Raw genomic sequence first — 27,653 nt, forward strand, 5'->3', positions numbered from 1 at the left:
TGCTGAGGGGAGCAGCGGGCGAGACAGGAGAGGTCTGCTGCGCCATGTGGGTTTCTCCCTGGCCGGCCAGGAATTGAACCAGCGCTGCAGAGGCTGCAGGACAGCTTCACAGTGTGGCACTCAACCCACTGCACCACTGGGGAAGTCCCCAAAATGCTTACTTTTATTCATAGTAGTCACTAAAAAAATCCCACATGCCCATCAAGAGGGAAAAAAAAAAACATACATAGCGTACAATAGACTATTACTCTGCAATATAAAGAAGATGAACTACTGGAGGGAGAGGGATCAGAAGGAGGGAAGGAGAACAGGGGACTGTGGTGATGGTGCACGGATGCCTTGGGGAGGGAAATTCTATGGGGACTCAACCTGAGGGGATGGGGGGAAGCAAATATTGTTTAAAAGTAAAAAAATAAAAATAAAGAAAAAACTTTTAAAAAAAGGAAGATGAACTACTGACACATTAAACATCATGGATACATCTCACAACACTATTTTGAGTGAAAGAAACCTGATACAGAGAGCATACTATATGGCTCCATTTATATTATGCTCAACAATAGAAGAAATTAACCTGTAATAATAGAAATCATAAACGTGTTTGCCAATGGCACACAGATTGACTGGAGGAGGCATGAGACAACTTTCTGGGGTAATGAAAAAGTTCTGTTATCTTGATTAAGGTTTAAGTTTCATTGGTGTATATATATATATATTTGTAAAAACTCATAATTTGTATATCTGTATATTTCATTATATGTAAATTTTACTTTAATTAAAAAAACTATAAGAGTAGAGGAAAATGTTAACAAAAATTAAAGAAAAATACAGGAGAGGAAGTGACTGATATCTGTTAAAGTAAGGTGTAGGGTATATGGGGGCTGATTATTCTACTTTATCTACTTTTGATTGTTTAAAATTTTCCATAATAAATAGTTTTTTAGGAAAAGAAAGGCAACAGAAATAATAACATTGTATTTTGAAACTTGCAAATGTTCTTACCACCCACACACAAAAAGGTAACTAAGGAAGGTGAAGAATATTTTATGCAGTTTGACTGTGGTAACCACTTCACAATGTATACTATATCAAAACATCACATTAAATAATTTTGCTTGTGAAAAGTAAAGAAAAATATAATCTTAAAATTTCACAGTTAAAAAGATGAAGTCAAAATGTTCATTTTATCTTTTAATTAAATCTTTTGATTTCATTTCATTTAATCATTTTGATGGAAACCCACCTTACTCATTGCTCAACAAAACACAGTTACTTAAAATGGGGGATGGGTCTGCTCAGAAAACTAGAGCTTCAAGGTTCCAGAGCTTTTATACCACTGATCGTGACTTTCATAATTTTTTTATTCTAACCCCAATTTTATTTACTTTTAAACTGTATTACTCTTTATTGATTTGTAGAGTTTGTTTTGGTTTTGTTTCTGTTTGTGTTTTGTTTCTTTAAATCCCACATGAATGAAATCATCTAGTATCTTTCTCCTTCTGACTTATTTTGCTTAGCATTATCCCCATAAGTTCTATCCATGGTGTCACAAATGACAAGATTTTCGACATTTTTTTTTTAATAGTTGAGTAGTATTCCATCATGTATGCATACTGCACCTTCTTTATCCACTCATCTGCCACTTAGTTTTCAAAATGTGGCTATCATACATACTGCTGCAGTCAACATGGGAGAGCAGCTATCCAGTTGAAATAGTGTTTTTGTATTCTTTGGCTACATAACAAGGAGTGGAAATGCTGAATCATATGGTAGATCTATTTTTAATATTTTGAGAAACCGCCATACTCTTTTCTACAGAGGATGGACTAATCTACATTCCAAACAAGTGTATGAAGGCTTCTTTTCTCCACACCATGCGGAGGCTGTAGTTTCTGTTTTTTTGATGTGGGCCATGGTATCTCACTGTGGTTTTGATTTTCATTTCCCTGATGGTAAGTGTTGAGCATTTTTTTTCATGTGCCTGTTGGCCATTTGTATTTCTTCTTTGGAGAAATATCTATTTAGATATTCTCTCCATTTTTTTGGTTGGGTTGTATTCTTGTTGAGTTGTAGTTGTTCTTTGCAGACCTTGAATATTAGTCCCTTGTTAGATATATGATATGCAAGTATTTTCTCTCCCAATTCAGTAGGATATCTCCTTATTTTGATAGTTTCTTTCACTATGCAGAAGCCTTTTAGCCGGATGTAGTTCTGTTGATTTTTTTGTTTTCCTTGCTGTAATAGGTAAGTCTCAAGAATAATCACTAAAGCCAATGTGATGAAGTGTTTTGCCTGTGTTTTCTTCTATGTATTTTATGGTTTGGGGGTCTTTCCTCCATTTTGAATTAATTTTTCTGTATGGTGTGAGATAGTGATATAGTTTCATTCTTTTGCATATCACTGTTTAGTTTTCCCAACACCATTTGTTGAAGAGACTTTCCTTTCTCCATTGTCTACTCTTGGCTCCTACAATATAAATTAACTGTCAATGTAAGTGTGGGTTTCCTTGTGGGCTCTCAGTTCTATTCTATTAATATATGCATCTGTTTTTAGTCCAATACCACATTGTTTCACTTACTATAGTCTGGAGTATAGTTTAAATATGACTTCAATAATTTTAGGTAGAAAATCTGGGAGGGTAATGATTATTTATTCATTTTTGAGCCAAGTGAAACCCATACTATTAAATTAGCCTTCTCTTTCAGGCTGGGGTCTACGGACCAACTCAGGAAGATTTTCAAGGCAGACATACTAAGCACCTTTCTTCAGTCAATATACATAATGTCTGCTGGAGCTTGATGGAGCCCCAGAAGTAGCACACAGACCTACCACTATTTTCTGGCCAACTCTACACAGCCAGTATCTATATGCCTGTGGCTATGATCTTTTCTGAAGTCTGCTACTCTACACAGCATGCCAGAAGTACCAGGAGATTAATACTATCCTCTCAGCCAAGCAGCTCTCATCCAATAATTTTTGGGAGTTGATATTTAAATGGTTTAGTTTTATCAGCACTTGAGTGGAATGATTCTGAGAGATGTGTTTTTCATCAATTCCCAGGTTCCCCATAGGATTAAGTTCCAGTTGTGCACTGTGGTGGCTGCTGTAAGGGTTAGAGCATGCCACCCCAAAATATGCCTCTCTGGCATATTGATTATTTTGGGTTAAAGGCATTAAAAAATAGCAAATACAAGAAGGGCAACTATGACTTTCTTCATTTCTCCTTGAAGCAGGTGATAAATACTACCCTGTGAAAGGTGAGGTCTCCTCTGTACCAGCAGAAAAACATTTTTATCACTATAGATGGGACATTGAGGATAGCAGAGGCCCCTTTCTCCATATTCTTATATTCCACACTACTGTTCTCTTCTCTGCACTTTCTAGAAACCATGTGTGTTCAGGACAAGAAAAAAGGCATCTAATAGAAAGATACAAAATAGGGCCTCCCTGGTGGCGCAGGCAGTTGAGCGCAGTGCTGTGAAGCTGTCTGAGCCTCCGCAGTACCAGTTCGATCCTGGCCGGCAGCGGAGCAACCCACATGGCGCGACAGACCTCTCCTGTCTTGCCTGCTGCTCCCCTCAGCAGTGTATTTCGTCATTCTACCGGTTCTGTTCCCTGCTCTGTCTCTGGTGAATCCTCTCACCCTCCCGCACATCTGGCCTGTATCCCGGTTCTTATATAAATAAAATAAATCTTTGGGGAAAAAAAAAAAGAAAGAAAAGAAAGATACAAAATACATTGTAAAAAGGAAAAACACAGGTAACAAACTGAACCACTTCCGATCATGCTATTGCTAACCCTGGATTTCCCACTATCAACAGCATTTTCAAAGTACAGTTAAATAAATCAGAGAGTTTAATATGCAATTAATCCCATAATCCAGATTGGCTATTTTAAACCTTTAGGGCACCAATGTTACATGGAACTCTTCACAATCCATACAGAGCGAGCTTAAGCACAATACAAAAGGCTATGGGCCTTAAGAACAAACTTGGAATAGTAAAGGAAACTTAGAAACTCGCCTCCGCGTTCTCTGTTCATCTGCTTCATCTATTTCTCTTTATCTGTTTCCCTTTCTATATGCTTACCACTAGCACCTTACAAGATTACATTGTATTGTGCCGAGAGAACGAAAGAGAAGCTGATTTTGTCTGCTTACCTTGCTCTTTCCTTCTCTCCTACCAGCCTCTTCTAAAATTCCCAGAAAAAGACCTGATCCTGTTTGGGTCAGGCACCTATACCAACGCTATCATTTGTTGAGAGAAAGCAGTATGACTTGGTAGAAAATTTGCAGTGAGTTCTCCCAAATCCAATAGAATGGAAGAAGGGATATTCCCAGAAAATGGGTATTGACAAACAACCAAATAGACTCAACTCAGAAGTCATGAATCTGTTTGAGAAGCCAATGAAAATATCAGACCTTCATAGCAATATGTACACATTCACAAACACTGAATGGTTTTTGTGATTACTTGAGGTTGTTCATGAAACTCCTATAATCCACTCTTAGATTCTAATTTTCAAACTTGCTATATTCATCTAGATTTTTCAATATTTCAAACACTCTAATTTTTTTTTAATTTTAAATTCTGAGTATGAAATTATATTCAAAGATTTTTCAATCACAACAAATATACATAATAAAACTAAATTAGGTCAAGGGAATGCAACATAGAAGAAGCATGGACTAGGTTGAAAGGGTTATCAGTCAAATATCAATTGGTGTCTATTTTCATCAAATGGTGACGACAGGGCAGCCCCCCCACATTTTTTTAAATTACAGTTGGAATAGTTTCCCATAGTATGTTCCAAACATGATCAAACATTTGAGGCATATGTAGCCGATTTAAATCATAACATGAAGAGATGTATAAAGTGAATCAAATCATTAGTAGGTTCCAGTCCATTGCTACTCATGATGGTCTAGAAAAAAAATTATATATAGTGCAATAAAAAGTTTTTATACAGCTATTACTGTATATCATTTTACTTCAAGCAAAGTCAGACAAATTCTGACAATGAAAATAAGCTAGGGAAAGAAAATAAAAAATAAATGCCTCAAATCTATTATCAACAGGTGAGCTATAAATAAAAAAATATATGAAAGTCAGAAAAACTATATCCTTTGATGGTTGTTAAGAAGCAGTCAATGATACTAGCAGTACATCCTTAACCTCTGAGAGCACATAATGGAAGGAAATGGCTATATTCTACCACAAAACGTTCTTAAATTACAGGAAAAGAGAAACTACTAGACTACAAAGAATAATGGTTTAACAGAGAATTGTATTTCTCAAAAGTTCTTTAAACATATATAAAAGGGGGCTTGCAAATAAAGTATTATATCCTTGCATTTGATTTACAATATATCTTGTATAAATTCCATATATGAAAATGCAGAGTATTATCTTTACTGATAACATTTTATATGCAATATCCAAAAGAGAATCTAATTTCCTGAATATCTGAATATATAAAACTGATGAAAGCTAAAATGAAATACCACTGAGAGCATGATTACATAAAATGAACTCCAAAGGAAAAATTCCTACAATGTACTGAAAATTTTTGTATAAACTATAGTAGGAAACAATACGACACTCATATGAGATTAAAAAATTATTGTCTATGTGAAAGTTCTGTACTAGTACCATTTTTTGTAAACAATATTAAACCTAAATTCAAGGCCAACACATAAAGTCCAAGACTAGTCAGTAATTACATTTTCATTTAGAAATTTCTGTACTTAAAATACTTTCCAGAAAGTATTTTTAAAATGACAAATATTATCTACTTTTCATTCATGGCTTTAACGTGAGTAGTTTTTAACATTCTCAGGAGACCCCAAAATTCCATAATAGATAGTAAACTGTAATTTTAGTTGAGTCACACATTTTACTTGGATACACTGAAAGACTGGTTGGTTCTGAAAGAGTTGTTACTAAAACTAGTAACAGGGACATAAACTGTCCCAGTTTATGTGACATCTGTATTTTTCTCTGCTCATTCTTGAATAACTTTCATGTAATACTTTAAGCAAAAGCTTAAAAATGTTATTCAGGGCCTCCCTGGTGGCGCAGGGGTTATATTCTCGGCACTGTCAAGCTATCATCAGTCACTGCTGCTTGAGCTCGATCCCCGGCCAGGGAACTGACCCACATGGTGCAGCAGACCTCTCCTATCTCGCCCACTGCTCCCCTCAACAGTGTATTTCAGTAGATCTGCCTGTTCTGTTCCCCATTCTGTCTCTGGTGAATCTTCCCCCACACCCCACACCTCTGGCCTACACACCAGTTTTTGTATGCATAAATAAATAAAATAAATCTTAAAAAAAAATTTCTTCTTTTTTTTATAGCTATGTTTAAAAAAAAAAAAAAAAGATTTATTTATTTATTTATACAAGAACTGGGGTAAGTCAGAAGCGTGGGAAGGTGAATTCACCAGAGCCAGAGCAGGGAACAGAACAGACAGACTGACGAAATACACTGCTGAGGGGAGCAGACCCTCGCCAGCGGCCAGGGATCGAACCTGTACCGCAGAGGCTGCGGGCAGCTTTGCAGCCCAGCGCTCAACCGCTGCGCCACCAGGGGAGGCCCCTTAAAAAATTTTTTTTCATACTTCATTTTTTTAATATGGGAAATGACATGACAGCAGATTCTGCAAATATGTGTACTCACACAGCAAGGTCTCTGGATGTTCCTAATTAGAAAGTCAAAGTGTTTAAAGGCAACTCAGGAGGATGCAAGGGTTTGGGACTGTCTACAGTTTCATCACAATCAAACAGGATGTTCAATAGGCAGAACTGACAATTCTAGGACTCAGATTCTGCTACTAAATTCTAGTATGACTTCTTATTAAATCAAAGTCAATGTATATCAATTACCTCGCCAGAGAATGAGATAAAATACTGCCTTCTGAACACTAAAAGGATGATATCATACAAAATTCATCTAAATTCTCTTACATGAATTTCAGAACTGAGTAGTTATTTGTACAAATATTTCACCAGGACAGTGTTAGGCACTGGATGCAATCTACAACTGTAGTAAGTTGCAGGCCCAAAACATAAATACCACCTTCTTAATTTATAACAGCATCCTAATAATTATCAGGGAAGAAACTCTTAGTCATGTTTCACCCATATTCCTTAGTTTCATCTTCAAATAGTCAAATATTTACAAATATTTCCAAAGTCCACTGCCTAGACACACAGTACAAAATATGAAGAAAAGCAGACCTGTAACAGATGAGGAACAATTAATTGTGTGCTACAGATTATGATTACCTGGAGGTAGGAATTGCAGTTGGTTATTAGCTAATCGGAGATGACGTAAAGCTCTCAGACGACCGATTTCTGGGCAGACAATTTCTAAGGCATTGTCACTAAGATCTAAACACTGGAGTTTTACAAGGGATCCAATGGCTTCAAAGAGAAAAGAAGAGTGGAGCAAAATTAATTTGACACAAGTGTTATGCAAAATCTTTAATGCAGCTACTCCAAGTTAAAATATGTTAATACTTAATATCTCTAGTTCAGTTGCTCACAAAACAGTAAAAACAAAGAAAAATAAGTTTTATGAAAGTGATAAGACCTCCACCCTGAACTGAAATATAAATACCTTAAAAAGAGAATGAGGGGAACAAAAGCATAAATAAAAATTTTAATGTGAAAAATTACTTAAATAATTCATGATATACAAGCACTTTCTTAACTAACCAAAATTCTTAATATTTATTAAATTTAGAATTCATCATTTTATTATTTACCTAAAAACAATTTAGTAATAATTTAACCTGTTACAAACATTTTAGACTTAATTGCAACTGTTAAAAGAACTTAGTAATTGGGATAAGGGAGACTTTGAAACTAATAAAGATAAAATGTTTTATAATTAAAATTTTCTAATATACCAAACAAAATAGGGTTAAAGAGACAATCTGTTCTACTATTATAAAGCAAAGCTTAAACTATATCACCACCTAATGAAATTGGAAGCACACTTACCTTCTGGAACCACAACTATGTTATTTGAATGAAGGTACCTGGGGAAAGAGAAGGGAGGAAAAGCAGCTGTCAACATTCAGTACTTTCCCTAGGTAATCAGTTTGTAAAATGCTCACTTAGAAATTTGTCAAATATGACCAAATTGTCTTTCAGATTCTATTCAAAGAGCATCAACATAAGATACATGGTCATCACAGCTAACAAACAATATTTTGAGAATAATTTGCTATGTTAGAACTGTAAATATGAAAACCACTGATTCATTTGTTATTTAAAATAAAAGCGCGTACAATAGAGAAATCTGGATTATTTAATAATATTCTATTATCTAATTTTAGCTTTTGTGATTTGGACACTTTAAGTACATTTTTGTATGTAGAACTTGAGTTTGGTTTTTTTTTCCCAACCTCATAAAACACATCCTTAGCTTCTCTAGTTCACTGAGATTAAATATTCACCATTACATTTTCTCTAGAAATGCTCAACTGTCAAGGTAAGTATTGATTTCACAGCAAAAGGAATTTTGTAAACAGAAGTCAAATTCTTTTCTTGAAAAAAAAAAGTTTCTAGCTGACAAGTCCAGGCAAGCCTAAGTCAATAATACTTTTCTCACCAAAGTATCTTTAGCACACTCTGGTGGAAACTACGCAAGCAGCAGCAGCCAACTATTTAAAGCAAAGCAATAGTGACTGCTAGAGATCATAGAGAAACAATTTTTTAAATAAATTCATATTACTCATTTGAGACAAGAGGGATAGATGTTGATAAGCTATTTTCAAACCCATTGTTTTACTTCTTGCACCTCATAAATCAATCTTCATGAAGTATTTTTAAAAAAAACACAATTTTGAAATTTTCTAATATCAAATGTTAAAACATCACTGACACAGAATAAGATAGAAAATTAATAAATTTAATAATATTATTCAGTACTAGATTAAACCAATTTTATATCCAGTATTAACTTGCTGGACCTAATGCAATTTAAACAATTACACTATGTTTTATTTCTTGCTTTGTGTATATGAAATGATTCCATATTTTAAAATCAATACTCTTTAAACATTAATTTTAGGTGGGAATACCTAAATACTTTTATGAAGTGACTCTAAAAATTCTCTGTGCCTAAAGATTAAATGTAAATGTGTGCACACATGTGCACGCATACACACGAACAAACATATATTTGCATTTGTTATACAAAACCCAGAGACCAAAATAAACTGATGTTTAAAATTCCACAAACTATTTGCCTTAGCTAAAATTCTATTAAAAAGGACCTTAAAATGTCCAAATTAAAACATGAGCTAAAGTACTATTATAACTGATATTAAAGTGTATTTTAACACAAGGAAAGTACCTATATTAAATGAAGACCCAGTATACATTACCATAGAATATCCCTAATCTATTACACAATATCACTGTTGCTCTTCTAACATATGTGCCTAAGATCATATCCAGCACCAAGTGAAAAATTGTCCTAGTTCCTAAGTTATTCTGATGTGCAACCTATGAAGTATCATCAAAATCATCACTGGTGGAGTAATATTTGACCAGGGGAAAATGACTTAACTTCCCACTTTCCTAATCTTCAGAAACAGCTGATAACAGCACCAACTACAACACAGGGAACTTATAAGGACTAATTGACCCAATAAATGTAAAGCTCTTAGAACAGAGTCCCATGAATGCTACTATTATTGCTAATTATTCTTAGCATGAGTCACTGGTAATCATAAGTTGAGCAATTTTAAGTCACTTTTCTTTACTTAATTCTTGAACTTTCAGCGTAGCTGAAATATTGGTGTTTTAGTATAACTAGTTTTCATTGTGTTCGTCTACTCAAATAGTGCAGAAAACCAGACATTACTGGTGGAAATGCAAGATAGTATGGCCACTTTTGGAAAATGGTTGGGCATTTTTTAAATAAAATTAAATATGGACATTTACTTAATAGTAATATACCAATATCATCTTCTTACTTTTGACAAATATACCATGGAATTATAAGACGTTAATAGGATAAACGGGTGAAAGGATTACTATTAACTCTCTGTATATGTCTTTACAACTTTTTTGTAAACATAAAACTGTTCCAAAATAAAATGGTTATTAAGATTCTCTCAAAAATTAAAGGAATTGGGCTTTTACTTCATGACAGGATGGAATAACAGGGAGCAAATTTACACTAAGCTGTTATAAACAACAAGAAAACTGGATGGAATACATGAACCAATTACTTTCAGATATTGACAAAAGCAACTCAGACTATGTTCCCTGAAAGAAAGGAAACACATGAGATGAGCTGGAGGCAAACTGTGAGCTATGGAGTGGGACTGAGATCCAAAACAAAGTAGGGATGTCAGACTGAGTTACGGAGAAACATCAGAGTTTAGGGGAGCTGAGATGGCTGGAAGTTGCAAGACAGTGTTCTGGAGGAGATAGTGCTACAAAAAAAATTTTTTTTAAATAAACCACCAAACCTTTAAAAAAAAAAAAGGGGTTCGTTGATTCTTAATTGAATTCTAAAATGCATTCAAGGCAAACAGCAATTGAAAACAATCTATTGGTTATATGGTCTACAGAGTTCATCTAGGGCTAGAGGGCATGCAAGTTCTGAGCAACAAATACATCAAGTCCTCAAGATTACAAGGAACATTCAAGAAAGACTCTGGAATGGCCATGCCTTAGTAATAGGGCTAAAGTACCCCTAGAGGCTACTCTAAACCTATCCTAACAAAGTGTAAACATAGCCATGAAAGGAACAAGCTGCATATAACCACATGCCAGAAAAAGGTACAACAAAATCTAGCCATTCAGCACTAGAATTTATGAGACCCAGTAGACAACAAAAGGTATCAGACATGCCAAGAAGCAGGAAAATGTGACCAAATAGCCACAATAGAAATCAATCAATACAGATCATTAGGATGAGAGATAATGGAATTAGCAAAGGAGAACATTAAAACAGCTATAACACTACATATAGATATTTAAATAAAAACATGAACCTTGTGAGAGAAATGTTAAGATACAGAGAACCAAACAGAACATCTAGATATCAAAAATTCAAGCAAAGTGAAAATTTCACTGGGTGGAATTAGCAGCAGATCAGAGACTTAAGAAGAAAATATGACTGACTCTGAAGACAGAAATACAATTTGTCCAAATTGAAGCACATTAAAAAAAAAATGAAAAAAGTTGAACTGAGTGTCAGTGATTATGGGACAGTATGAAACAGTGTAGCATGTCAGAGTTCAGCAGCCAAGGGCAGAGAAATGGACATAGAGATAAATACTGAAGGAAATCATGTAAAAATTTTTCTAAGTTAGATGAAAACTATGAAGACAAAACTCCAACAAACTGAATGTGAAGGAGAAGGAAAAAGGAAGCCATAACAAAATACATTACAATCAAATCCCTGAAATCCAGTGTAAAAAAAAAAAAAAAAAAAAAGAGAGAGAGAGAAATTCTTCAAAATAGCCCATGAAGAAAGGGCACATTATGTACTGAGGAAGAAATACATGCATGACAACAGATGTCACTTCAGAAACTATCCAAGATGTTAGGCAATGAGCATCATGAAAGTCCTCGTTGACTTTCAACAAAAAACAAAAAAACAAAAACCTGGTAACCAAATTTAGTCCCAAAAGATTGGGGGTGGGAATATTTCAAAACTATGGAGATGAATGTAAGACAAAAAAAAATTATAGTTTTAAAGAAAAAAGTAATAGAAGAAAACCTTTCTCAGGACCTAGCGCTAGACAAAGAGGTCTTAGTCTTGATACTAAAAACATAATACATAAAAATAAAAACTGATAAACTGGACCTCATCAAAATATAATGATTTAGCTCTGGAAAAAATAACATAAAGAGGATGAAAAACAAGCTATACACTAGGGAAAAAATACATTTGTAAGCAAAATATTCAAGGAACTAGTTACTATAATATATAAAGAACTCTTAAAACTCAAGACAAAAAAATCCAAAATGAGTGATATACATAAATAAACATTTCACTGCAGAAAAGATATAGATGACAAATAAGTGACTAAAAAGATGTTCAATATCATGAGTCAGGAGAGAAATACAAATTAAAACAAAACTACACAAATGACAAAAATTGAAAATAACACCACCAAATGCTGGCAAGAAATGGAGAAATAGGAAGAATCAATGCTGGGGGAAGAATATAAAATGTTAGTCAACCTGGAAAATTACTTGGCATTTTCCGATAAAACTACAGATTTAGAGCAAAAGTGGCAGAGTAAAAACCTGCCAAAAATTCTCTTTTCCATAAAACCAACATAGAGACAAAAATTGCCAGAAGCTATATGTATAGAACTCAGGAAATTAACCAAAACCTTGCAGTAATACAGGAAGGGTTTAATTAAAAAAAAGGCAAAAATCTCAGTGGAGTAATGAAATATCAGCTTGGCACATTTTCACTTGCTCCATGCCTATGCCTCATTCTCTAGTTCTGCTGACCCTGGAAAACCAAAAGCTCACAAGCAAAGTGAAAATTAGCAGCCTGTCTAGCACCTAAAGAGGCAGAATCAGTTTGGAGCTCATTCCCAAGGAACTGCCACTATTGAGTTAAGTCATGGTTCACTGGAAGACCCCACTTGTAGGCTGTTTTTCATTTTATTTGGCCAAAAGCTTGCCCAGCACAAAAATCTTTTCCCCATCTGAAACAAATTACAGGAAATTGCTTAACTTCATAACTACCTGAGGCAGAACATAACAGCTAGAACAAACACTAGACAATTAAAAATCTTAAAACAGAAAATTGGGGAAGATGTCAACAGGACCTTTGAAAAACTCTGGCATATTTCTGAATTATCTAGGATATCATTCCCAGAGCTGTGCAAATGCTCAGTTAGGACATAAATACTCCTGGGCCTCCCCTGGCAGCGCAGCGGTTGAGCACTGGGCTGCAAAGCTGCCCGCAGCCTCTGCAGCACTGGTTCAATCCTGGCCACCAGCGTGGGTCCCACATGGTGCGACAGACCTCTCCTGCTGCACCCACTGCTCCCCTCGGCAGTGCATTTCGTCAGTCTGCCTGTTCTGTTCCCCTCTCTGGCTCTAGAGAATTCTCTCAGCCTCCCATGCTTCTGACTGTACCCAGTCAGAAGTATTTATTTACTTGTATAAATAAATAAATCTTAAAAAAAAGATCACTTAAAAAAAAAAGACATAAACACTCCCTCTGTTCAACTTGAAGCGCTACATAAGTAAGAAGTGAAGACTAGAGCAAAGCGGTCGACTGCCTGTCTGAGAGGTGAGGGCACAATACAGACCACCTACATGGCACCTCTCAAACACTGAGACTTTGTGTTCAGGTAGTTAAGGAAAGCTTGGCCTAGTCCTCACTAATCACTAAGGTAACTGAGCAAATAGTTTGGAAAATAATTTTTCTTTTTCTTTTTTTTTTTAAGATTTATTTATTTATACAAGCACTGGGTACAGTCGGAAGCATGGGAGGGTGAGAGACTTCACCAGAGCCAGAGCAGGAAACAGAACAGGCAGACTGATGATACACTGCCGAGGGGAGCAGCGGGCAGCCGGAGAGATCTGCGCTCCATGTGGGCCCCTCGCCCGGTGGCCAGGGATAGAACCGGCGCTGCAGAGGCAGCTTCATAACCCAGCGCTCAACTGCTGCACCACAGGGGAGGACCGGAAAATAATTTTTTAAAAAGAAATTTTAAAAAAGAAAAGAACTCTTCTACCTCATTCTCTAAGGCCATTATTGTTCTAATAATAAAATCAGACAAGGGTCTCCCTGGTGGCACAGCAGTTGAGCGCTGAGCTGCAAAGCTCTGCAGCGCCAATTAGATCCCCGGCCACAGGGCGAGGGGCCCACATGGCATGCAGACCTCTCCTGCTGCGCCCGCTGTTCCCCTCAGCAGTGTACTTCGTCAGTCTGCCTGTTCTGCTCTCCACTCTGGCTCTGGTGAATTCTCTTACCCTCCTGCGCTTCTGACTGTACCCGGTGCTTGTGTAAATAAATAAATCAATCTTAAAAAAAGAACAATGTAAAATAAATAAATAAATAAAATCAGACAAAATCTTTTTCAGAAAATAAGTCTACAGACCAACATCTTTTATGAATACAGATGTAAAATCTCTTAACAAAATAATAACAAACCAAATTCAGCAACATATAACAAGGATTATACTCCATGACCAAATGGGATTTACTGCCAGGTTTGCAAGGCTGGCTAAACGTAAACATCAATTAATGTAAGATGCCATATTAGTAGAATAATGGACAAAACCAGCATGGTCATCTCAAGAGATAATGAAAAAGTCATTTGATGAAATCAAAAACACTTATGCTGAAAACAAAACAAACATAAGAGAATTTCCTCAATTACACACAGGATACCCATGAACAATAGCTAGCAACACATAATGAAAAAAAGGCTAAAAGTTTTCCCCCTAAGATCAAGAACAAAACAAAGATGTCTAGTCTTACCACTTCCATTCAATATCCTATGTTATAGACAAGGCAGTTAAACACAAAAAGGAAATAAAAGGCATATATATTGAAAAGGAAGAAGTAAAACTTTTTATTGGCATGACATGATTCTATACTACAAAATCCTAAGGAATCTACCCCCACCCCCCAAAAAAATTAGAGCTAATAAATGAGTTCATCATGGTTGGACGAAACAAGATCAACATACAAAAATGAGTTCTTTTTTTATATACTATGCAATAGACAATTCTGAAGTTGAAATTAAAAAAAAAAATAATCTGCAAATTGCATGCGTTTATCTTTTTTGCAGCAACATGGATGGAGCTGGAAGGGATCATGCTCAGTGAAATAAGCCAGAAAGAAAAAAAAAATATCAGATGGTCTCACTCATAGCAGGAATTCAGAAAACCTAAATAAGGGACCAGGAAAAAGACTGATTATAATAAAGTAAAAATCAAAATCAACAAGCAACTATAAACTAGAGACACACTACGAGAGGTGGGGAAGGGAGTAGGATCAAAACAAGGGGTGGTGGGAATTGTACGGGGACTATAACCAAGATGAAAATGCATACATTGTGCAAAAATGAAAAATGATGCAATAAATAAATAAAATTAAAAATTAAAAACATAATCTATATACAATTGCATCAAAAAGAATATTTAGAAACATTTAAAGAAACTCAAGATTTTTACACTGAAAAGTGTCCAAAGTTCAAACAAAAAAATTGTTGAAAGAAACTGAAGGCCTAATAAAATGGAAAGACATCCCATATTCATGGATTAGAAAATATAACATTGCTAAAATGGCAATACCCTACAAATGGATCGAAAGATTCAATGCAATTGCTATCAAAAATCACAACTGCCTTTTTTTTTTTGGCATAAATTGACAAGCTGATCTTAAAATTCACAAGAAACACAGGTGAGTTAGAATAGCTAAAGCAGTTTAAAAATAAGAATGATGTTGGAGGACTCACATGTTTCAATTTCAAAACTACAGTAATCAAGTCTTTGTGATACTGGCTAATGGGATAGTGGTAACAGGAGAATCCAGAAATATGCCCATGTGTTTATGGTCAATTGATTTTTGACAGAGCAGCTAAGACAATTCAATGGGGGAAAAAGTTGCTTTTTAAACAAATGATCTGAGGTAACTGCCTATTTAAATGTAAAAAGAGAAGACCTCTGGGTCTCCCCTGGTGGCACAGCCGTTGAGCCCTGGGCTATGAGGCTGCCCGCAGCCTCTACAGCAATGGTTCCTTCCCCTGCCGCCAGCGAGGGTCCCACCAAAAAAAAAGAGAGAGAGAGAGAGAGAGAGAGAGAGAGAGAGAGAGAGAGAGAGAGAGAGAGAAGATCTCTGTATTATCTCATATGCAAAGATTAACTCAAAACGGATCAAAGACATAAATGTAAGAGCTAAAATTATACAACCCAAGAAGCAGGAGTAAATCTTTGTGACACTATATTGGAAAGTATCTTTGATATAATACCAAAACATCGGCAAAATACAAAAGCTTTAATCTTTAAATAAAAGTAGCAAAGAGATAACCACAAAATGGGAGAAAATATTTGTAAATCACATATCTAATGGGGATCTAGTATCAAATACATAAAGAACTCTTATAATTCAACAATAAAAAGATAAATATCATAATTTAAAAGTGGACAGTAGATTTGAATGACGTTTTCCAAAGAAAATATGCAAATGGTTAACAAACACCTGAAAAGCTGTCATCAATCAAAAAAAATCCAAACTATGTGATACCATGTCACACCTACTAGAGGAACTATAATTCAAAGGACAGAAAATAACAAGTATTGATGAAGATATTCAGTCAAATCCTCACAAACTGCTGGGTAGGAGTGCAAAATGATGCAGCCCCTTTGGGAAACGGTTTGGCAGATCCTCAACTAGTTAAACACAGTTACCACTGCAATGCCACTCCCAGGTAGAAATCCCAGAGAACTGAAAATACACATTCATGCATACACTTATACATAAAAAGTTCATAGTTGTATTATTTACCATAGCCAAACTATGTAAACAACCCAAATATCCATTCACTGACAACAGACAAAATAAATAGTGAATATTTATTTTATGCGGTCATAAAAATGAGCAAATTCTGAAACAGTCTACAACACACATGGGTCTTAAAACATGCCATGATTTCAGCAGTCAGATACAACTGGCCACATGTTGTATGACCCCATTTCTATGAAATGCCCAGGGCAGGCATAGCCATAGAAAGGGTGGATTACTGGTCGCCAGAGAGTTATGTAAGATTGGGGATAGGCAAAAGTGAGAATGGATTTCTTTTGGGGTGATAACAATGTTCCGGAATTAAAAAGTGGTAATGGTTGTTCAACCTCATGAATATAGTAAAAAGGAAAAAAAAAGGAAAAAAAAGGAAAAAAAAGGAAAAAAAAAAAAAGGAAAACCCCACTGAGTCATATATTTTTAAAAAGGTAAGTTTATGGTATATGAATTATATGTCAGTCAAAAAGAATATGAAGTTTCATATGACTCAGCAGTTATAATCATAGGCATTAACCTCAGAGAAACAAAAACTCTGAAAATTCACAAAACATCGTATACAAATATTCATCGCAGCTTTATTCATAATAGCTAAATACTGGAAATGACTAGTATGTTCTTCAGCAGGTAAATGTTCAATCAAATTGCATGACATCCATGCCATGAAATGTAACTCAGCAATAAAAAGGAATCAACTACTGATTCATGCAGCAACTTGAATGAATCTTTGGTGAATTATGCTGAATGAGAAAAATGCGCCTTTTACCACTTTAGTTACCAGTCAGAGGATCAGGCCAGAGGAGTTTATTCAGTTCTACTGGAACTGGGACTTGCATTCTTTTATTCTAGCCTGTGTCTTTATAATTCCAATGAGTTTCTTGAAATCAACATTAGTTGGTTCTTTGATTTTTGATCAGTCTTACAATTTAGGTCATTTAACATTTAAATGCGCGTGTCTATGACATTTACATTTAATGTGATTACTGATATGATTGAATTCAAATCCACCATTTACAATCTGTTTTCTCAGATCTTTGTTATTTTCCCCCTTCTTTTATTTTTTTGTTTGGGGGGGGGGGCTAGGTAACTTTTATTTATCTCATTTAATTCTTTCTTTTTTTCCCCTTCTTTTAAAATATTGTAGTATTTAGAATTTCATTTTACTACCACTCAAGTTTATTAATTCTATGTTAATAATTAATTCTATGTTAATAACATGGCAAAGTTATACATCTTTAACTGAGCATAATATACCTTAACATATCATACAACTTCACATGTAATATAGGAAACTTAAATCAACACTTTTAGTTCCTCCCTCCCATCATTCAGGCTATTGTTATGTTTTACTTGTGCATGTGTCTGCATATGTATGTGTTATCTACCAGAACACATATAAATATAAATATGTGTGTGTGTCACCATCCGGTTAGAAGATAAAAGACATATCATTAAACAAAACAGAAACTGTAAATATAAAGTACTAACTATGAAAATGTTATTACTGACTAAAGGAGGTTACGAGTGTTAGGGGGAAAAGGATGTCCCAAAGCTAATTCCATATAGGCTTTGTGGACTCCACCCCCACCCCAGGTCAAAGCCAAAGACACTGGGAACTCCAAATCCCATCACCACCAAAGGGAAGGTGGCTGGGACCTGAGGGTGGGGTTAAGCAGCCAGGTGGATATAAAAGGCAGACACGTGGGCTTTGGGGGACCCCATTTTTGGCTCTCCACCAGCTCGCAGCGTCTGGCCAGCTCTGAGAGTGACTTTGGGTTTCCAGGTCGTCGGATCGGGTAGGACGCATTAAAGACTTTATTTCCCTATTTTCTCCCTGAGTTGTACATTTTCATTATTTCCTTTCCTCTTGTAAATAAATTTTTTATTAACCTTTTTGTGTGTGTCTGTAGTAGAGTATTCATAAGTCCCTTTAAAGCGCGCGGGTGAGGACCCACAGCCAGGAACCCGTTTAATATCGAGGTTGCTCTATAACACGAGGACTCTATGGCAATCAGAATTAGTAAGTACAAAAACCCAGCTACACCACTAGCTGAGGGAAAGTAGACAACAAAGGAACTAAAGACTTAAGAGAGAAACAACCTCCAGGCTGAGATTTAGACCTTTTCAAAGGTCTAAATTGCTGCCACAACTACACAGGGTTTTGCCAGTGGTGAAGAAACTTGCCAGATGATTTAGGCCAGAACTGATCTACCATGGCTGTTGCGGGAGGACGTCTGGAGCTAGTCTGTAGAGCAAGGTGACTGGCAGGGAGGCAGCTGAGAGTGCGCAGAGCTACTGCAGAAGTGGCATAGAGTGAGTAGGGTGAGTGGTAAGACAGCTGTCTGGAGCCAGCTGGAGCTGGTCTGTGGAAGTGCAATGCTGAGTGGTGAGCATGTGGCCCGAGGGTACAGTCAGGGTCACCACAAAAGTGACTTCCATGTGGAGTTCATAGTTAAAGCATGTGGCGTGAGGTTGTCCCAGAGCATGCTGAGGTGAGTCTTGCTGAGTCTTGATTGCTGCACTGAATTAAAATTGAAGGGCACAGGACCCAAAGGTAACCTTCTTCCTGCTATTATCTCACAGTCCCTCCAGTCTCCTCTTCTGACAACCAGTTGGCAAAGACACGTTGACAGGGTCTAGTCCCAGAAGCTGGCAAAGTACATCATTATATGGGTATTCACTGTACTATGCTTTCAACTTTTCTGCTGGATTAAACATTTTCAAAATAACTTGATGGGGGACAAAGGAAATGACAAAGACTCCCAATTTGAAGTTGGAGGTGTAAAGCTAGCTTTCTTTCCTTTCCCCCTGAAAAACATGCTAAATAATGAAGAGAACAAGAAGCAACAATGAAAACTCCTCTAACAAAATTAGGAGGCTGCTGGAAAGAAAGGAAACTGTCAGCTGCAAAATTTCTCATCACTTGTAGTGATAAGTGAATAGATACTAAAAATGAAGCATTAAAAAAACAAAGTTGTAAACATAATTATTTAGCACTGTGGAAATAATCATCAAAAGAATGACAACAAATCAGTATGGAGGATGCTGGGAAGGAGGGTTTTGCTCTGCATTTAAAGTCTTTTATACGGGCCTCCCTGGTGGCGCAGTGGTTGAGTGCTGGGTTGCCAAGCTGCCCGCAGCCTCTGCAGCACTGGTTCGATTCCCGGCTGCTCCCCGGCCACCAGAGGAGGGTCCCACATGGCACGCAGACCTCTCCTGCCGCCCGCTGCTCCCCTCAGCAGTGTACTTCGGTCCTTCTGCCTGCTCTGCTCCCCGCTCTAGCTCTGGTGAATTCTCCCACCCTCCCGCACTTCTGACTGTACCCAGTGCTTGTATAAATAAATAAAAATAAATCTTTAAAAATAAAAAAATAAAAAAAATAAAGTCTTTTATTTGTCTCCCTGTTTATATAAGCATTACACATAGTAATAGTAACAACAATCACAAATTTCCCCAATTACATAGACTATCCGGAAGGGTTCTGTGACAAAATAGTTGCACCTGGAAAAATAAATGCATCTTTCGTCATCTTCTCTACCCTGAAATGAGATCTTTAAGACACAGATTTAAATGGCAGCAACACTAAATACTAGTACCACATGAGAAACACGATTATAATACTAAAAGTAATAAATTAGTACATTAAAATTACAGATCCTTTTATGTCAAAGAACTTAAAAATATTTTCATTCTTTTTTTTTTTTTTTGAGAAATTTGAATAAACAGACTCACAGTTCCACAAGGTTTGGAAGCTTCTGAGCAAGGTTTTCTGGCTGAAAATTAAAAACTCAGAATTAAATTATAATTTTGAACATTTTTTTAAACATGTCTAGTTAACTCAAACACAAAGTACCATATTTTTCAGGGGTATAATTTTGAGAAAGTAATGTGAAATCAGCAGGTCTGGGTTTTATGCGTACATAGGCTATAATACAATATTGAATTTATAAATTTTAAAACTTGGGCCTCCCCGGTGGCACAGCGGTTGAGCACTGGGTTGCGAAGCTGCCCGCAGCCTCTGCAGCGCCGGTTTGATCCCCGGCTGCTCCCCGGCCACCGGAGGAGGGTCCCGCATGGGGATCGGCCATGCCCACTCTGTGATTTCAGGCTTCTGGCCTCCAGAGCTGTGAGAGAATACTTTTCTGCTGTTTTAAGTCACCTAGTTTGTGTGATTTGTTAATAGCAGCCCTAGTAAACTAAGTCACCATCTCACCCCACCCTCCAAATCATACTACTCAAGAGAAAGGAAGAGATCTTGGGTCCAGAAATCAAAACCTAACTGAGTTCAGACTAAACAAAGAAAGCTGGGGTTCAGGTGGTCCAAGGAAGTGTCCACCTGACCACAGGTTCAGAGTTTGGAATAAGGGTGTGCGGCCAGGATAGGAAACTGGCCACTAGGAGGACAGAAATGAGATGGATTGAGTTAGAGCCCTGGAAAGTCTGGCCCTCCCATGAAAAGCCTAGAAAAATTCTCCTCATAAATTGAAAGCAGGGTTCTCTGCTGGAAGCACCGGGTAGGAGTAAAAGCCTCCTGTAAATAACGCAAAGCTTGCCTTCATCACATGGGCACACAAGGAATTCGAGTTTACATAAACACAAAGACAGTGGTTACTAATCCTGAAGGAACACACTAAGTCAGGGATAAATTCTTTTTATACTATACACAAGCATAGTGTGAGACAAGGTAGACATCAAAAACAATCTTTTTAAGAAGAAATTAGATCTGATTTGAGTCTTGAAAGACAAATATCAGAGGTTACCTTCGAGTAGGCAGGGAGACAGGTCTGACTAGCTAAGTATATGACAAGGGAAGAGAGAGAGAGGTATGACCGGAAAATTGCAAAAACAATCTATTCTACTGCAACTCCCTAAGAATACTGAAGAAATCTTATATACTTTCAAAATCCTATTATAAAAACTGTACAGATAGAAAAATGAAAAGTATGGGGAACTAGAAAGTTTCACATTTCAAACAAAACAATTTTCTTACAGAAACTTAGAGTGATTATCATTAGAAAAAGTATGAGGTTTGCTATCTCCATTTTTGTAATATCTGTATAGCTTTCCTAATTAAAAAACTGAATTTTAAAATTTGGTATGCTACCTAATTGAGTAAATAATCAATTTGGGTTCTAAACACTCAACAAATGTTTGCTATATCTGGGCCATAGGGTATGATTTTGTGGAGAGCAGAAAGGAACAAATCATTAAGGTCTTATATTTTACTCTAAGGAAAAACTTTAAAAATGCTAAGTGGAAATCTACCATTTATTTTAAATAAAGAAATAACATTAATTTCATATTGGCAAGTGAAGTATTTAAATATTTAGTAACAGTATCCCTAGCTACACACACACACACACACACACACACCCTTGGCTTTTTATGATAACCAAGTAACACTGAATATGAATATTGTTATGAAGTCAATAAGGCATTTATTGAGTACACACTTTTGATAAACCACTTTTAGTTTTCAAAAGCTAGAAGTTGTGATTCCTTCCCACCCAATGTTTTGATATCAATATATGCATGAGGTCCGTCATGACAAGTCTTTCCACGTTACTCTTGGATCTGTCCAAATGCCCAAAATGTTTCTTTCAATACTGATGTTTCCCCTAGTATGAAGATGACTATACACTTCATTTATGGGGCACACAAACAAAGCATTCTCGACAAAACAAAGAACTCTGGAGGTGGCATAGGAAGGTAAGAGGCTTAATAATCCTCCAAAAAAGGAAATTAAGTACCTAAAAAGAATGCTATTAGATGCTCATCTAGTTTTATCGGCAACTGTATCAGTATCCTCTTTGACTAACTCAAAGAACCCCAGGTTATTCTTTCCAGATGCCTATTTGGCTCTGTCAAACAATAATCAAATCTTCCCATGAAAACAACTTAGCTCTTTTGAGCTAAAAAGGCACATACACAATTAAGCTCTGAGTAGTATTGTGCAGCCAATGGTGCATTACTATCTCTATCAACAAGTCAATGCCTTGTGTTTTTATTTAAAAATTAGCACAGTAACCTTGAAAAAATTGCAGTTCATTAGAATATTGGGTTTAAAAAAACAAAAACACAGATCATCCACCCAGAACAACTGGCTAATAGGCTGTCTGTTGATGGATAGGCCGAGGGTGACACCTACTGGTGACCCATAATATTCTTCTCTCTTTTCAGAGCATTTTAGCAATGTAACTAAGTAACACAAAATACTAAACATTTTAATTTTTCTATTTCTATAGTTGACATAAAATAATACTAGATGACTACACCTTCACATCATATCTTTTTCTACTCAGTGAGTAACTAATTTTAATGCTTATTATAGATACTACACAAACTCATTTATCCTGACACACAGGAGTCAGTACATTAAGTTTTAAAATGTTTTTAAGTTTAAAAATCCTGATAGGGGGCTTCCCCGGTGGCGCAGCAGTTGAGCGCTGGGTTGCGAAGCTGCCTGCAGCCTCCGCGACGCGGGTTCCATCCCCAGCTGCTCCCCGGCCACCGGAGGAGGGTCCCGCATGGCCTGCAGACCTCTCCTGCCGCCCGCTGCTCCCCTCAGCAGTGTACTTCGGTCCTTCCGCCTGTTCTGCTCCCCGCTCTGGCTCTGGTGAATTCTCTCACCCTCTCGCGCTTCTGACTGTACCCAGTGCTTGTATAAATAAATAAATAAATAAATAAATAAATAAATAAATAAATAAATCTTTAAAAAAAAAAAATCCTGATAAGGCCTCCCCGGTGGCGCAAAGGTTGAGCACTGGGCTGCAAAGCTACCCGCAGCCCCTGCAGCACCGGTTCAATCCCCGGCCACCGGCCAAGGGTACCACATGGCACAGACCTCTCCTGCCGCGCCCACTGCTCCCCTCAGCAGTGTACTTCTTCAGTCTGCCTGTTCTGCTCCGCGCTCTGGCTCTGGTGAATTCTCTCACCCTCCCGCACCTCTGACTGTACCCAGTGCTTGCATAAATAAATAAATAAGTCTTAAAATAAATAAATAAATAAATAAATCCTCATGGATAAAAGTGGTAATTTATGTGAAATACCAAGAATTGATAAATCCATGGAGACAGAACAGATTGGTGGTTGCTGGGCTGAGGCAAGGAGGGGTATGGGAAGAAACTGCTTAATGGCTAAGCTCTTTTACTTTGGAGTGACAGAAATGTTTTCAACCAGTCAGAGATGGTGGCTGCACAGCACTGTGAACGTGCTAAATGCTACTGGATCGTTCACGCTAAAATGGTTAATTTATGTTAAATGAATTTCACCTCCACAAATTACTTTTAATTTAAAAAAGTTAATGAAGTTTTGCTAATGAAAGGAAAATTCACAAGCCACCCCAAAATACTCAACCAGTTTTCTACTTGAATCCGCGCGTTACATACCATGTGTCTACATGAGAACTACAATGGCAGACCTCTTTCCCTACCAGCAAGATTAGCCCATTCCTCTTCTGTTGCTTCTCTCACTTTAAATATGTTATAGCGCAGTAATTCTCAACCAAGAAACCAGAAACCTGAGCAGGCGAGGGAAACAGAGAGCCAGCACCTCCTTGCCTCCTCTGTGGGAACGCAGCCCTAGTCACCGTTACCTCTTGGCCCACTTCCCATCAATTATTCATTTTCCCCTTTTTAAACTTTTCTCCAAATACATGTCAAGCATCCCCAAGAAACATGAGTCTTACGTAAACACGGCATTTTCTTGGTGTTTCCTGGAGACAGAAAAACAGCAGGTTCTCTTGGGCCTCCCCGGTGGCACAGCGGATAGAGCGCAGGGCTTTGAAGCTGTCCCGCAGCCTCTGCAGCGCGGGTTCGATTCCTGGCCGGCCAGGGAGATTTCCACATGGTGCGGCAGACCTCTCCTGTCTCCCCCGCTGCTCCCCTCGGCAGTGCTTTCCGTCCATCTGCCTGTTCTGCTCCCCGCTCTGTCTCTGGTGAATCCTCTCACCCTCCCACGCCTCGGGCCTGTATCCCAGCTCTTGTATAAATAAATAAATCTTTTTTAAAAAAAAAAAGACAACTGAAAAACAGCAGGCTCTGTACCAACAGCAAATGTCTGACGGTTAGGTTCATTTATAATGAGTGCCATGAAAGGATGTTATAACCTAGGGTTTTCATTTGAAATAGCTTAGAGAACAGGCACACTTTTTGTGGGAGTCATGGGGAGGAGGTGCTTCGAGAGGGAGAAGGGGCAGTAAGGAATGTGTTTGGGAGCATCAACAGCACACAAAGCCCTCTTGCTGAGAGAAGACCACTCAGAGCACACATGCAATCACTGATAGGTCAAGTACCACTGGCCTGTAAGTGCTGCTAACTACCACTGACCTCATGTGTCCAGCAAAAATGTAAATGACTAAACTGTGCAAATAACAGGTAGTCTCTCTATAAGCGAAATTTAAAAAGATAATTCAAAACATATGGCAGTGTTTCATAGGAAAATGCAAATTTTGATTATTTGGATATGCAAACATAAAAAGCTGGGATTTTTTTTGGGTAAATTTTAATGGCTCTAAAAGAAAAGCAACGAGAAAACTGCAGCAAATATCCCAATTTCCTGTAGTATCTCCACCAAAATAACCACAGGCATTTCATATACCAGGTTCATTAAAACCAAAACAATTGAGTTTAATGTGTGTGGGGTTTTTTTGGCCTTAGTTTACTTGCGTAGTGAGCAGGATAATAATAGCACCCACCCCACAGACTATTTTGAGGATTAAGTTAACACAGGTAAAATACTTACAACAGTGCCTGCATTTATGTAAGGACTCAAATTTATTTAGAGAGACTTTAGCCATGGAAAAGTTTCAGAAAAGTACAGGATATAAGAGTGAAGGAGGGAGGGGGCTGAGGTCAAGCCTATTCACATTTCTTCCCCCACTCAAAAATTTGCTATCAAATTTTAACCAGCCTCACCGGGATGAACATTTAGGTTTTTATACATTTTCATTCCATACAGTGATCTGATGAACATCCTTGTTCATATATTCATGTCAAATTTTGTTAGATTTGTTCCACCCACTCACAAAATTTATGGAGCCCCCATTTCTACTCCTTTCAATAGGGGTGGAGAGTCTCTTCATTATCTTCAATGCTGGGCTTTCATGATTTCCAACACTAGGTAGTAATTTTTGCCAATCTAATCGATAATCTAGGGGGATGATCAGTGTTTCATGACTTCTACTAAAACATCTGCTTGTGCTTTGACGATGCGTATTCTTTTACGATTTGCCTGCGTATATTTGATAGGGAAGGTCAGGAATGTTTTCTGTGTCAACAGCAACATCTGTGCCTCATCCCCTACCCCAGATGCCTTCAGTCTCACAGGATATGGTTTTTAAGTTAAATTCTCTCTTTTTGCAAGGATTAATTGATTAATCAAGATCTCTCTGCTCTTATTGCTTAACCATAAGTCAGATTTCTCTCTTTCATTAAAACGTCAATACCTCTTCCTTGTCCATTCAAGTTTGTAAGTAAAATTGGCAGCTAGTGGGAGCTCAATCAGGGTTTGGGTGAGTCACTCTTCATGTCCCCAGGAAGGACTCCTGCCCACTGCCCTCATTAAGAGAAGTTGGCTAGATCACTATTCCAGGCTGAGATTGTCCCTTCTCCAAGTCTTCTGTGGCCTTTTATTTTATAAATGAAGGAACTAAAAGTCCAAAGAGGTTAAAAACATAGACTCTGGGTCTGTTATCTCAGTCTTGAGTTTTGCTACTGAAGAACACCCCCCCACGCATGCTCCCTGGAACTGCAGCCCTCAAGCGCTTCCACTGCTAATTCCTTCCCTTGATAAACTTCCAGGTTAGGAAGAAGAACTGGTGGCTACTGCTTGTAAACTATATCCCTTTTCCAACTTTTACAGACACCCCAACTACTGGAGTGGGAGTGGGGGAAGAAATGTGAATAGGCTTGACCTCAGCCCCCCCTCAGCCCCTTCACTCTTATATCCTGTCCTTACCTGAAACTTTTCCAAGACTAAAGTCTCTCTCAACAACCACATATCCCACCTTCAACCCGAACAGAGACTCAGTCACCCTCAGTACAAGAATTCATCATCAATGGGTCCCGAGGCTCCTCGCCACTCACCTTATCCTCTCGTTTCTTTCTTTGCCTCTAGTCCGACTTAGACTTCATGTTCCATCATTTTAAATACTCTTGCTGAAATGCAAAACCTCCTTAGTCACTCCATACTCGGTAAACACCTAAGCCTGCACAAATGCAACAGCCCACCTTCTTCCTATCCCCAGTACTGAATACAGCAGTAGACAACCCCCTACATGAGCAGATGGCTCGACCATAAGCCTACCGCCAACTGCTTGTCAAATAATGCCAACGAGTCTACTACCTCTCTTTACCCAATCTGCCATGTGACTTTTCACAATAGTCATTTCAAACCTACATACTCCACAAATTGACTCTCCAAGGAGATACCTTATCCAGTAAAGTCATCAGACAGAACTCTCTCAACTGCCTCCACTCCCATCTGTAGCTTTCTTTGCACCCATCCTCCCCTTCTCTCGTTACTAAGGTGGAAGGGCACCGTTAGAGAAGCCAGTGGCTCCATGTACACTCTGAGGCACATCCTCTCTTGCCTCATGAGGAATCTTATACTTTTAGTTATTACCTTTTTCTACACTTTGAAAAATCAAAATCAACAAGCAACTATAAACCAGAGACACACTACAGGGGTGGGGGAGGAGGGAGCAGGATCAAAACAAGGGGGGGGGGTGGGGGGAATTGTATGAGGACTAAATAAATAAATAAATAAATAAAATAAAAAAACCCAACTTTTTCTATACTTTGAACTCTTGGAATTGATGGAGATTTCCCATCAACAACTACAAGGGCTCAATTCTCCCCTCTTACAAAATAGAAGAGAGGAAAAGAGTAAGAGAGACAAGAAAAGGAAAAAAGATCTCTTTTTGGGCTTCCCTGGTGGCACAGGGGGTTGAGACGCAACCTATGTAGCTATCCGCAGCCACTGCAGCATGAATTCGATTCCTGACCAGGGAGCTAACCCATATGGTACAGCAGCTCTCTCCTGTCTCCCCGCTGCTTCCCTCAGCAGTCTATTCCCATCAGTCCTCCTGTTCTGTTCCCCAGTCTGCCTCTGGTGAATCCTCTC

General features: G+C 37.6%; 1 protein-coding gene across 4 annotated transcripts in view; it reads right to left on the bottom strand.

Annotated features, from left to right (window-relative positions):
- The window catches only part of LRRC28 (leucine rich repeat containing 28), a gene marked incomplete at its 5' end in the record, with an annotated part of 93,006 nt that overhangs the window by 62,665 nt on the left and 2,688 nt on the right, over nucleotides 1-27,653 (bottom strand). For all 4 annotated transcript variants that reach the window (XM_084253436.1, XM_084253437.1, XM_084253435.1 and 1 more), the window contains 3 exons: nucleotides 7,286-7,423; nucleotides 8,006-8,043; nucleotides 20,262-20,302. In XM_084253436.1, the coding sequence (XP_084109562.1) occupies nucleotides 7,286-7,423; nucleotides 8,006-8,043; nucleotides 20,262-20,302 (217 nt within the window). The remainder of the gene's footprint in view (nucleotides 1-7,285; nucleotides 7,424-8,005; nucleotides 8,044-20,261; nucleotides 20,303-27,653) is intronic.

The sequence above is a fragment of the Talpa europaea genome (assembly GCF_964194135.1).
Source record: "Talpa europaea genome assembly, chromosome: 14".
NCBI lineage: Eukaryota > Metazoa > Chordata > Mammalia > Eulipotyphla > Talpidae > Talpa > Talpa europaea.